Consider the following 13,768-nt stretch of genomic DNA (forward strand, 5'->3'; position numbering starts at 1 on the left):
TTTTTTTTTTTTTTTTTTTTTTTTTTTTTTTTTTTTTTTTAATTCTTCTTCTTTTCCTCTTCTCTTTCCCTTCATCGTACAATTCAGGTCGTTTTCTTGAGCAAAGTCATCCTCTCGCGAAGCTATAGCAACAAAAATGGGTTCAACCCGTGAAGAGTAGGAGACAAATCCAACTGTCGAAGCTCTCAAAACCCATGAATTTACCTTGCCGTTCTCTCTTCGACCACAGAACGCCCGGCAAGTTGCCTTAAACCAACTCTAACCCCATTTGTTCTCGCGTGGTCTCGATGAGCCTCCTATCTATACGTTCTGTCGACGAGCACAGAGCATACGGCACTGCCAACACCTATCATTTCCCCCATCCTTTAGACTGCTCGGTACTAATTCATTTCCCATGGAAGAAGATTCATGTATAAGGTGAAACTGATAACTTTGGGCAATTAACTTCCAATCCAAATTAAAACCTAGAATTTCAACTTCAATTCCACACACCCTTTTTCAATACAAGGTTTTGGATTCCAACAACGTCCATTAATTGGGTTTATCAAGAGTTGAGAAGTTCACCAACCTCCATTTCAGTCGACTCCATGTGTGTGCTTTGGTTCTATTATGAAACAATGATGAGCTCTATATCGAAAGTATGCAATATTATTATTCTAACTCAACTTCACAATACACTGTGATCTAAGCAACAACCATGCATGTTAGGTATGGTACTACAACAATTGAACGGTGTGAATGGTCTGACTTCGAATGTATATTAACATATATGATAGGTACTCAGTGTCATAGACTTGGATTCCAAGTCATGGAAAAGAGGGTTTCCTTCAAAGATCATATTTGAGACACGTTGAACCAAAAGGAAGAGACGTGGTTCTAACAGACCATTACAACTTTGAAGCACCTTAAAGTAACCCTTCAAGTAGACCAAAAGAAGGAAGAAAAAGAAGATTCTTCTATACATTTTGGATGTATGACATACTAAACAAATTTGGTTTCCCTTCAAAAAATAAAAGAAAAAGGGGTCAGACCCAGAAAACAAATATGATGAAATAGCCATAACAGCAATTTGATTGACAAAAATTGAACTTGTGTAAGAAAAATCCAGCAGAGTTGAACAAAACAGAGAAGGAAAAAGGGCAAAGGGAAAAGATCACACAATCAGGTCCCCATCAGAACGTGGTACGAAGCTTCAAGTTTCATATAGTCAAATCACACTTACCCACACACCTCCTAAACTATTATACTCTGACCCAATCAGATTGATGATAAAACAAGATTCAGCCAAATCCATTATCAACCACACAAACCGAATATCAAGAGTTCAAAGCATAAAGCATAAAGAAGCATACGGCCTTTTTCTTCTTCTTTCCAGAAACTTAGCAACATGAACAATGCGTGGCAATTAAAAATCCAAGATGTAATTTATTTGAAAGGGATAAATTCTATGGATTACACTGTTTATTTCCAGAAGAAAAACGGGGAACCCACCCAACTTTATGAAAGTTGAAACACGGTGTCCGACAAGACAACAAACAAAAGCGATAAAAACCAAATTGCAATGGTCCACACAACAACTGACCCAAATAACAACTAAAACCAACCTAATTTCCATAGAGCATTCAACCATCATTATCCTCGTTGTCGCGCGGATTCAATGGGAATAGATTTTCATATTCAGAGACTTGTTGATCCATGACTTCCAGCTTCCTGTGCCTTTGCGGGGGATACTTGGCTCCGGTGGCGAATTTCCATGTTCTCCCACTTTCTCTGGCTGTGGTTTCTTGCACAACATGAAGTTCCGGGATCCGTGCGATCCAATTGTGTCCCATGGACTCAAGGCTGCAGAAAAATTTCAAAACCACATGAGAAAACGAAATCCCAGATTTGTTTTAATATTGTTATCAGAGGATTCTAGAGAAAGGAAACAGAGATCCCAACACAATACCAATAAACAATATTTTAAGGGGGGGAGCCCCCAGAACAGAGATTTCCATCACAAAATTAAGACACGAAATTGAAATAGAGAACAAATTTATGAATCGCATCACAAATTTCTTCAGCCACTTCATATTGGAAGCATGCAAAAGTATTGAAAAGGATAATTATCACGAAACACGATTGAATTGTCTAAAAACAGGGTTTAAATTACCATCTGGTCCAGCAATTGGGCAGTAAAGCTGGAAATCTCTGAGATCGGACCCAAGAATCGGCAGCCGGCCCTCACGCGCGTAGGATTTCAATGCTGTATCAATAACAGCAGCAACAAGTTGCTCCTCGTTCACAATAAATCGAATCGGACCAGCACTGCCGAGCACATTGATGCTGATCAAGAGCCTGTTGCCCTTAACATTCTGATTCTTCTTCTGCTTGTACAGCAACATCCTCGTAAGAAAATTGAAATCCAAATCCAAATCCAAATTCAAAATCCCACCAATCCGAATCCCTTCTTATATTTCTTCAAATTATACCCCAGAAACAGAGAATCGGCCACCGACGACAACCTCGACAAATTTCCCAAAGCTAGCGCCGCAACGAAAAAATCGAAAGAGAGAAATCGCAAAAAAGTTTTGAGAACAAAATGTTAAAATTCCTTGAAACGGAGTTGTATCGAGAAGAAGGTAGAGAAACAAAGAGAGAGAGAGAGAGAGAGAGATCTCAAGGGTCAACTCCGAGGCAGCGGTAGTACCAGCCTTCCTTGCAAGAACCAAAAGCGAAAGAAGAAGCAGCAGAAAGAGGAAGACGAGCGCTCGCCCTTGAATCCAAAAGGGAGCGCATGTAATTACTACTACAAGAATTTTCTTCCACCATTCACAAATCTTTCAAAAATTCTCCGATCTATTTCGACGGATGCAAAGAAAAAGATGACAAGAGTCAAAAACAGGAACAGAGTGTTGAATCGCAGGCCTCGAGAATGAAAGAGACGAAAGAAAAAGGGAATGAATTGCAGAGAGGGAATTGAATATCGAAAATTGTAAGCGAATGAAGAAGAGGAGTGTGGTGAGGGTATTTAAAGGAATTTGACGGAGAAGGAAATTTAGGGTTAGGGTTTGGTTAGAGGCTGTGAAACGGACAACCAAAATATGTTTTAAATTAAATTTTATTCCCTCTTAATTTCCGTGTCCTTCAAGGATTCCAAATCGCCGACTTCTCTTTCTCCAAAACCCACCGTCAATTCAATTCTATTTTTCTTTCCTTTTTTTTTTTTTTTGTTTTCCATTTCTTTTCATTTTTCTTCTTAATAAATACCTACAAATAAATATTTTTTTCACCTAATATTTTTATTTTATTAAATTAAACTCTAAATTAAATAAAAATGCAAAATTACTTGCTCAAAAAAATAATGAATTAAAATAAAGAAAAAAAAAAGTTCAAAATTAAATAAAATTAGTTCAACTTAGGCATGCCTCTCTCTCTATATATCCCACCCAATTATTAAAATCAAATGACTTGGCATGGCCAAGTTTTAGGGGCGTGGCTCTAATACCACGTTAGATGAACACGATTCTCAACAATGGTATGACATTGTCCATTTTAGCATAAACTCTCATAGCTTTGAGTTGGGGTTCCCAAAAGGTTTCATACCAATAGAGATAATATTTTTTTAATTATAAACCCATTATCATTTTCTAAATCAAGAGAGAATTTTATGCGGATTATTAAGGTCAATAAACCTATCTTTCTCAAATTTTTTATTGGTCTACAAGATTTTTCCAATTTAATTCAGGTGTACATTTTTAATAAAATTAAAATCGAGGCTTAAAATAGTATAATTTCACAAATCATCCAAGTTTATAATATGGTTTTGTGTTTAATTATGGAATTAAATGTACATTTATAATATAAGAATAAAAAAAATAAAAGGAAATATTGCTAATTACGTGGTAATGTCTCAATTCTTAACCAAACTAAAAATCTCAAATCAATATCTCACTTTCAAGCCATTGGACTGTGATGAGGATGGGCAAGCGGTCATCAAAAATATTTAAATATTAAAAAAAAAAACGTTTAAAATTCTATAAATAATGAAATTATAACCATAAAATATTAGTTGACTTTCCACAGCTTTAAATTTGTTTGATTTTTAGTCGAAACCCGAAAAAAGCGTATAAATTATTATATCATATTTTTTAATAGCTTACTCTCAATTAAAATTAAAATATATTTATAATAAAACTAGAGTAAAATAGTTGTGTAATTCAATAATTTACTTTCTATATTTATTATTTTTTATTATTTAAATGATGCCAGATTACTTTTTATTTTCTCGAAAACTTTCCTTTTCTAAAAGCACATCCAAACTTGACATTAAATTTAAATATCAAATTCTTTCCTATTTTTTAAAATTATTAAAATGAGAAGCTTAAAATTATAAATGGGTCGAGTTCCAACTTAATTCAGATTATCATCTAAAAAATCTGGTTTATTTACGATATATATGGTATTAATAACTAAAATCTCATAAAACTCAAATATCAAACATTCACCCTTCTAAACATATGACTCATGTCCTAAATATTTTTAATATTTGTTATAACTAAGATAGAGTTGGATTGTAACATTATTTTCAGTAATGGAATGATTTAAATTAGGAAAGTAAAATTTGGAAACATATTTGTAATTTAAAAATAAACATAATTTCAAATGTGGAAAAAAAATATTTTTAAATGGGTACTAAATTCAAATCATTAATAATGAAAATGATTTTTTTTTTTCCAGAAGGAAAATGCATAATATATTTTTAAAATATCAATTGAAAAAAAAAGAAAAAAAGAAAAAAAGAAAAAAAAGGGAAATGAGACGAAAACACGTGATGTGATAAAGAGGAAGTTAAATAAATTTATTTTCCGCGCTGGCAACAAATTCAATCCCATTCCATGTACGAAAAGGAAGAGGGGCCTGTTCTTCTCTTCTTCTTCAAGGCAGAGAGAGCACGTGGAGGAGCCACCCATTCGGCGGTCAACACAAATCGCTCTCGATAATGGAGATTCTCCTACCCCATGCCGCTGTCAGCCCTGTGAGTGTTCCGTTTACTTTACTGTTTCCATTTTCTCCCAAACCCTAATTTCACATTTTCTATCGATATTCAGATCTCGTTTGCTTTTGGTATTCCTTTTGCAATCTTGTGGCCCCCCGTCCCCCTGACGATATCGATTTCATTTGTCTGTTCAATTCAAATTTCACTTTCACTTTCTACTCTGTTCTTGAGATATTTTGTTTTCTTGCTTTCTCTTGCATGCGCACCATCTGTTTGTGTAAATGCCGGTACGTTATACGCTTCACTTTTCAAGGCTTAGCCAGCTGGTGTTGACAGAAAGGGGTGGGTCAGTTTAGATGACCTTTTAAATTTTCATGCAAATAATTTTCTCATGTGGCAAGCTACAAATGCTGTCCAAAAGCTTAAATGATTTATTGTGTATTAGATCAGCTTAACTAGACTAGCGTTTGAGTTGTGTAAACTAAAAAGATAAACGAAGAGACTTAACCAAACTATTAAAACTTTAATAAACGGACTTGATATTGAAGAGGTTATTTAGATTTTTATGCACATCAATGGATGGAAAAGTAGGGAGAGAATATATGATGTGCTGGGGACACCCATCAATATGAAATTAGAGCCTCTCACTTTGAGAGTGGCCGCATCATGGCCGTTGCCATAAGCATCTCATTCCATTGCCAGCCTTGCCTTAGCCATTCCCCTGCATAGCAATGAATCACTTTGAGCCCCAGCTTTAGAAAGTAGGTTCCAGATTCCCAGGGAATTTTTCAGTTTTTAAGCAACCTTTTCAAAAACTGATCGTTTTTCAAAAGAAGCTTTTTCCTTCTGGTAGTTGCTCGTTGGAGATATTCGCGCATTTGTGCGTCGATATTTTAAACTATATATACTGATTTACTTATTCTTTTGGTAAATTAATTGCAAGATGATTCATCTAGAAGAAGAAAGAAAATCATTTTTTTAGCATATTGAAAACGTTTTCATATTGGAAGTTTATTTAAGAAAAGCAGCAAGAACGATATGATTCTTGATTGAAATAGTATTATCACAGTATTACGTGAATAACATAGAAATTTCCTTTTAGGCATGGTTATATTGCCGTCTTAAAGAACTGTTTGATGTAAAACATACTGATCACGGAAATTTTTCTGCAGCCCAAACAAAGCTCTTAGATAAATCACTCTTCAGTTTGTTCGTTTGCTATTTATTTAGTTTCTAGCTTCTGAGAAATAGTTTAAATTTTGTCTTTTGAGTTTCTGAGACTGTTCCACGGAAGTTCAAACACCAGATTTCGGGGCTAAATAGATCAAAAAGGGTAATTTATCCAACTCTTAATATAAAAGCTTTGGTGAAACAGAAACCCATCACCATTCCAAAATATTTGTGGGAAAAGTGTATCAAATCAAGGTGAAGAAAGAAGGGGAGATTTGAGTATCAGATAATGTTGGTGGTGCTTTGTCCACCAACCATTCCTGGCCTCTGTGGAGCCATTACTTTTAGAGTACAGTTCTGTTTAGGATAGTTTATTGAGGGGAGGCACTAGCGGCCAACAACAGGTAGAATATCAAGGAGCCTAAAGCCCTGAATATTTGGCCATTTCTGCTTTATATAACTTTTCGCATTTGCGTGATTCTCTCTTTGCACATGAATTCGGCAATATCCTGATGCCTGTGCTCACCCTCCTCTCTTTTCGTCTTCTCGCATCTGATATACATGATTTGTTGTGATCTCTTGACCCACGTACACACAAAACAAAACAGAGAACATGGTTTATATTCTCTTTTAGTTTTCTTCACTTCCATATTTTATTTGGATTTGATCCCTACTTTTTGAGTAATGTGTTCCAGTCTTTCAGTGTTGAAGTTTTCTGTTTCCATGGTTGAACTTTACTTCAAATTCTATTTTAATCCTTTAATTCTTCATATATTGTGTTCTAGTCTTTCTGTTTCGAAATTTCTGTTTCAATCGTTGAACTTTACCTAAAATTCTATTTCAATCCTTTAATTATTCATTGATTGCTTAAACAAACTTTCGAATCTATTTCAGAGCCTAACATGCTCCTACCTTATCGTATGTGGTATTGTTTTCATGAGGTCGTTAGTTGTCATTATGATTATATTTTAATGGATCTAATTTCTACTTATTATTTATAGTTAGATGTCAACCGGAGCATGGCTGTATTGGTCAAGTCATTAGTCATCTCTCTTTTAGGTTGAATGTTTATTATTATGTGGGTCAAGTGACATGAAGTGGGTAAGATTTTCAATTTTATGTGGCTCTCTCCAAAATTATGACATTTGGATTGATAAAAAATGTTGCCAGTGTCAATTTATGAGGTTATTGATTGTTTCTGCCGAATTTCTTCTCTTGAAAAACTTACGCATTCGTTCACATACATGATTAACGACCGATTTCGTGAAGAATTTGTATGCTTATTGTGTGGTTTAAGGGTGTGCAACTTATTGGTGGCTTTAAATTAGGTTAAATTGTTTCATTAGTCGCGGTTTTGGAGCTAGTCATAAACCTATTTACTCTATTTTTCGACCAATTATTTTGATTCCTGTACAGTCATTTCGTCCTATATAAATATGTAGTTAGATTTGACCGAATGCCATACGAGATGGTGGAAGAAAAATGAAATGTGGGGATGTGGACACAACAATAAATTGTGAGGATGAAGAATCAATTTTGTTGAATTGGTTTAACTTGTTAGTTGGACTAATCCTTGATTTGAACCCTCGAAACACGGGCTGTTACATGTGCGACGCTTCTTGGTAGTTGTCAAAACCTTCAACTCTCTCCTCTACGTGGGCAACGGAGCTCATCAAGCAATCCCCACTCAAAGCCACCAATACTTGTGGTTTTATCTTCTACGGTCTCAACCCTAAACATCATTTCTTAGATGGGCATTCCACCCAGGCAGCTTGCTACCGCATCAATCTTATCGGCTTTGACGGCAATCTCTTCTAGGCAAGATTCCACGACAAAAACTCTCAAGGACTTATTACAAGTAAAACATTTTCTTTTCAATCACAACTAATCGATCAATACTTAATTATTTTGTTGGGGGCATCTTTGTTAATTCCAATTCTAGGATTGGACTCGGCTCTATAACCAATTGTCACAATTGCATTCTTTTAATACATGCAATGTTTCGTGGTCATACTTCTTCAATCGTGTGCGTTGTGATTTTGACACGCATGCGACAAGCTTGAAAAAGGAACTCAATCCCCATTCACATTTTTTTCTAACTATGTGACTTCGTCGGACCTTCGACGAGATTTACCTTTGCAACCAAAAACTTGTGCGGAATCCAAGCTTGTTTTGCCACACACGTTGCTCATGCATGCATTTTCAATCGTCTAATCGACTTGCCTCTACATTAGGTCAAGTCATCTAGCTCGATCTTGCCACTACTCAAGGTCAAGGTCTCTCATAAGTGATGTCACATCTCGTCATCATCTTGGTTCCCAACCACACGACCCATGCATCACGATGTCATCCCATGTATCGGAACAGCTCGACCATCTTGGCTTACTCGAACACATACGCTGAAAACTCACCCATGTGTCGATCATCTCATTTGGATATCCCAAACATCCATCCATTTGGGTCCTCATCAGACATTGGACTTTCTTGTGTCCATGCTAAACCATTTACGACATCTGTTTCAGATAGTAGGTGCATAATGAACTTTCGACACATGGGTTGGGGCGCAATACCGGCACACTCTTGTTGTCTGGTACTATCCTTAAAAGACCATTTTTAAAGGAAAATGTTGACACTCGCCTTTGCTGTGACACATGTATGTGTCATGGGGTAAACAGGGCCCAAGGGTAGTGAAGAGCTGACACCATGTCTCACCCTACAATATATTTTGAGGTATTTCCAATCTTTCTCGAGTAGACATCATTTTGGCGAGCAGTCATACAACTTCGTGCAGCGTCCATCAGGTATCTGAATGACACAAAATTTGGTGAATTTTCATATTTCAAATAGACATACTTAACTCTAGAGTCGAATGCTGAAACTTATATCAAAACCCTTTACTTCTGAAGTTATGGCCCAAGATCTTACTCAGCCCACTTCAAGCATGTCTTCAACACTTATGTTGCCTCGTTCTCTCGAACCTTGCATATGCCTCAACTTATCGTGAATGCACTCTTGGTATGTTGGATGATGCACCATGTCTGTCTTGCATGTGGAGGTCACAACCCACTTTTTCTTCGTGAGGTTATGATACATTGTGATTATGCAACACTTACTTTTGCCCTCAAATAAATCAACCAACTAAAACTTAGGTGGTTAGTGACACATATGATCCAGATAAAAAGAAAAGATTTGACAATTAGTATATATTAATACTTTTACGTGTATAAAACATGTAAATTTAACATAAAAATAAAATGTACTTCACTAAGAGCGTGGATTTGTGTGGGGCTCGGGAGATTATTAAGCCTAAATCCGGAACTTTGGATTGCTTTATCTTTGAGTTTAGCGATTTGCTACTCTAATGAAATGATAATGTTACTGTAATGACCTAACCCTACTTTTCTCTTTCGAGTTTTCCTCAAAATTTTTAAAACGTGTATATTAGGGAGATGTTTCCACGCTGTTATAAAGAATGCTTAATTTCTCACTCCAACGGATCTCACAATCCACCTCCTTTGAGACCCAACGTCTTTACTAACACTCGTTCTTCTCTCCAATCGATGTGAGATCACATTGTTATCAGCTTTAGATTCATCTCTCAAGATTTGTATTTGTTGAACACCGCTCATTCGTGGGATATATGGATATTTTTGTTCCTAAAATATTTATATAATGAGCTTGACCCTTATGAATTTGACTATATTAGACTAATGATGATATTTTAGTACGGCGAGAAACTTATAAACCAAACATAAATCACATAGAAATAAGTTTCCAATGCCCATTTTTTACACATAATTCTAGGCTTCCTAATTAACTATGAAAACTTTTTATAGCACTTTTGTGACATAACAAGTATTATCTGGATGAAGCTGGGGTTTTTCTCAGCAAGGTAAAACTGCTTACTAGTTGTGTTCTGGCATTTACCGCCTCGCCAAAATTCTCTCTTCAGAAAACTTGTTCTCCCAATAACACCAGGATCAAGATGCACAAAGCTGCTCAAATGAAAATATTCGATATGTAAACCCTTCTTGGAGATGAATATGCACACATAATCAAGAACATACATTACGCATATGAACGAAGCAACAACAGTTACTCCGAGACGCAGCAATGAACAAATGTACATAGCGAATTAAGAGACAATGCTAGAATCCCACTCCTATATTATCCAAACTCAATGAAGGAGACTATCAGTTCATTACTACAAACCCTCATAATCCCCTAAGCTCTGTACTTCAATTCTTCCCCCATTTGGGTAAGTAAGTGAGTGGTGAAGTTGCTTTGAAAACACTGAAAAAAGTGGATGAGTTCGCAGGAAACTGAGTGTTTGAAACAAAGAAAGAAAAGCTCACATCATTCATTGAACCACTAACTAATCCAGAACACCCTCTTGTTCTTCCTTCTCCTTTTCTTTTTATTCCCACCAATCTAATTAATTCATTTCCACATTTATTTACTACTTCATTCAATAAACATAAATACATAAATCCTTTTTCTTCTTCAGAAATTTACCACTCAGAAGAACTACAGAAGAGCCCTTCATATGATACCCACCAAACTAAGACGAAGGGCGGGAAGCCGTAGGGTCAGGATGACAGGCAAAAGTGATAGCCACATTTGCGAGTGGTGGTGGGTCACTCTGTCAAGCTGACAGTCAGTCCTGTTTCATTCTTGACCTGACTCGGTCCACTGAGTGGAATTGACTCAGTGAGCGACCACCGGGTTGTTGCCGGGTTTCCAGGCGGAGGTGGCGATGAGGGGGCGGGTGTGCCATCCCAGCATTAGTGATCCCTCGTTCTCTTCTACCCGGTACCCTTCGCCGCTGCCAAACAGGGCGAGGAGGATACTCGCTTGCTTGAATGCGTTTGAGCCGAGGTGGATGGGATCGAACCCGGCGGAGGTTAACCGAGTGCGCCACTGAGTCAGGGTTTCGTGGCGCTCCACTCGGTCGGCACCTTCACAAGCTACCACATTGCAGATTTGTTTCCCAAGGTACATTTCCGACATCATCTTGTCTTGGTTGTTGGGGGAGCACTCCAACGAGTCAAACAGCGTCGAGTAGTAATGGAGTGACTCAGTGAATCGTTCCACGAAAACCGGACCGTTGTGGTTCGCTTCCTGCTCTACCACCGTCACGATCTCCGGCTTCATCTGCTTCACCACCGACAGAACCTTTTCAATTGCCCCCGGCCGAGCCAGTAGCTGATGCAGCTCGAACACCGAGTTCACTACCACAGACTCCACCTCGCTCGGTCGGAGTTCCAGCATCGATGCGTCCAGATCCGCCAAACTGTTCGCTACAAATCCTCTGTATTCGAACTCTACATGGAGGGTTTCGGCGAATTTGGCGAGCTTCCATCCCACATCTTGGAGGTAATCGGAGTTATCCGGCGCCGGAGGGCCGATACCGGTGAGCCGGAAGGTAGGAGGACCACTCGGTCGTAGAGCTAGAGCTTGAATCAAAGCTGGCCACTGCATCCCCTGGTTCATCGAGAAATCGATGACGTGAACACGCTTCTTCCCTTCGAAGGCTTCGAGAATCGCTTGATTCGCGGTGAAATGCGCGAATTTCAGATAGGGACAGCTCTCGTAGAAATGCATCTGAAGCATATCGAGCACTGAACGATCGAGGGGATTCTCAGGGCAGAGCCTATAGATTCGGCGTGCCAATGCTTCGGCGAAGAACGTGGCGACTTTCCTCATCGCTCCGGCTTGAGAAACCGCTAAGTAATCGATTCGCTTTACCAGAGCCTCCGCTAGATTCAGATTATTCTGCTGTACGGCTTCAGCACAGACCATCAGAGCATGAACCAGTTGAATTCCGTTCTCCTGCGAATCGACGAGAATAACTGGGCGAGTTGCAGAATTAGAAGCCCCAATCGCAGAGGTGGAGAACACATCCGTGTCCGACTCGGAGGCTTTCAAACGCTTACTCTCTCTCGGTGAATAAATCGCGCTATCCGTAATAGCTTTAAGGTCATAATCCGAACTAGAAGACTCCTCGAAAATCCTGCTGCTGGTTTGCAGTTGAGGTTCATAATCAATGTTAGCGATGGTGGAGGATTCCGCCGGAGCTAAAAACGATGAATCGTCCAGATGCGAGGTAGGGGGCGGCGGATGGAGCTCAGTGAGCATACTTTCAACCCAAGTCGACAGATCAGAGGGATTATAATGAACAGTGTCGAAAGCGAGATGCGAAAGGCCAGTATCCTGAACTTGACACATAGCTTCTTCAAGCTGTTCCAGCTTCTGAGCAACTTCCGCCATGTCCGACGACTTAACCTTGTAACCTAAAACAGCAAGAAGCTCATCCATTCCTCCATCGAGCTGTACCTCCTCCTCCCAAAGCTTAGCCTTACCAGTGTTCAAATAACTCTCCCGATTAGAGCCAGTAGCCACGGAAGGCGGCTCCGGACGAGGATGAAGATAGTGATGCTCCCTCTTCATCGTGTGTAGAAACGGCGGCGGCGGCGGAGGAAAAAAGGGTTGGGTTTAGACGGTGGAGATTGGGTAGAAAAAATGGGGGAAGAAGGAAAGAGAATCAAAGGAAAATGGTGTGAACCCGCATCTTCTGAATGATTGAATCAGAGCTTCTCGCGGCCCGTTCTGCCCTACATAACAATAAGGAGACCAAATTGACCAAATGGCCCCCCCCCCGCCTGTCAACGTCATTTCTAACGTCCGTCAAATTTCGCTAATCCAGCCGTCCAATCTGACGCCGTTACCCCACTAGTTCTCTTTTCTCTCTGTCTTTTAATATTTAAATTATTCCTAAATTTCGGGGGGAAATTAATACCCTCCAACCTCAACTCATTATTTTTAACTTCTTTTCGGATAGAGACTTTGGATAAAAGAATAAATAATTATATGTTTTATTTTCGGAAGGTAAAAAATAAAATTAAAAAAAAAAAAAAAATCTAAAATGCGGGAATGGGCCGAGGGCCCACTGGGTTTCTGACGCAAAAGGCCCAACTCAACTGACAGCGCGCACTACGGCGTTGCCCCCACACCATTACCATACCTCCTAGAGAACCCTTTCTTTAAAGTTACGCTAGTACAACCTGTACCGGATTCCAGTCTCCCTCCATATGGCTCTGACACGTGTTCCTATTCCCTCCTGTGGGCCCCTCCCCCCTTCTTCCTGATTTTTGCTTCACCGCCATTCCTTTTCTTTTCTTAATTTATTTTTTCTCAATTATTTTATTTTCCGCTTCTATTTTTGTCCGAACAATCCTGGATTCCCCTCTACTATTTAGGATTTTATTTCCCACCCCAAAATTCCTCTTTTTTATTTGCATTTTTCTCCCCTGTAATTTTTGAGTTTTGCTATTACGTCCCTACAAATTCAAAACTTAACCCATTTAGTCCATGAAATATGAAAGTATGAGTTGAAGTTTTTCTTTTAGTATTGTAATTAATTGGCAAATAACAATTACTATAAATCATAATATTGCCCAACTTTTATTACCTTTAATATAATTTTTATTTATATCTTTTCTGACAAAACTTTTTTGTTTGTTTTTCTTTCATCTTCATCTTCATCTCCGTCTTGGTCTTCGTTCGTCATTATCTCGTTTTTTCTATAAGCTTCAAAAAAAAAAAAAAAAAAAAAAAAAA

General features: G+C 38.3%; 2 protein-coding genes across 2 annotated transcripts; both read right to left on the reverse strand.

Annotated features, from left to right (window-relative positions):
- Window positions 1-1,401: 1,401 nt before the first annotated feature.
- LOC111445404 (uncharacterized protein At4g22758-like) lies at window positions 1,402-2,997 on the reverse strand. Its single transcript, XM_023083751.1, has 2 exons — window positions 2,153-2,997; window positions 1,402-1,842 (listed from the first exon to the last, which is right to left on the reverse strand). The coding sequence occupies exons 1-2, from the start codon at window positions 2,382-2,384 to the stop codon at window positions 1,655-1,657; spliced, it is 420 nt and encodes a 139-aa protein (XP_022939519.1). The 5' UTR covers window positions 2,385-2,997; the 3' UTR covers window positions 1,402-1,654.
- Window positions 2,998-10,194: 7,197 nt separating this feature from the next.
- Window positions 10,195-12,763, reverse strand: LOC111445187 (DELLA protein GAIP). The gene has a single exon (XM_023083427.1). The coding sequence runs from the start codon at window positions 12,596-12,598 to the stop codon at window positions 10,856-10,858; it is 1,743 nt and encodes a 580-aa protein (XP_022939195.1). The 5' UTR covers window positions 12,599-12,763; the 3' UTR covers window positions 10,195-10,855.
- Between the last annotated feature and the right edge of the window lie 1,005 nt (window positions 12,764-13,768).

Source organism: Cucurbita moschata, unplaced genomic scaffold (genome assembly GCF_002738365.1).
Source record: "Cucurbita moschata cultivar Rifu unplaced genomic scaffold, Cmos_1.0 Cmo_Scf00007, whole genome shotgun sequence".
In the NCBI taxonomy this organism is placed as follows: Eukaryota; Viridiplantae; Streptophyta; class Magnoliopsida; order Cucurbitales; family Cucurbitaceae; genus Cucurbita; species Cucurbita moschata.

Excerpts from the sequence above, each read along its gene's own strand:
- LOC111445404 (XM_023083751.1), bottom strand. The coding sequence starts at position 2,384 with ATGTTGCTGTACAAGCAGAAGAAGAATCAGAATGTTAAGGGCAACAGG. Across the intron at positions 1,843-2,152 it reads CCCAATTGCTGGACCAGATG|CCTTGAGTCCATGGGACACA; the intron begins GTAATTTAAACC and ends ATTTTTCTGCAG.
- LOC111445187 (XM_023083427.1), bottom strand. The coding sequence starts at position 12,598 with ATGAAGAGGGAGCATCACTATCTTCATCCTCGTCCGGAGCCGCCTTCC.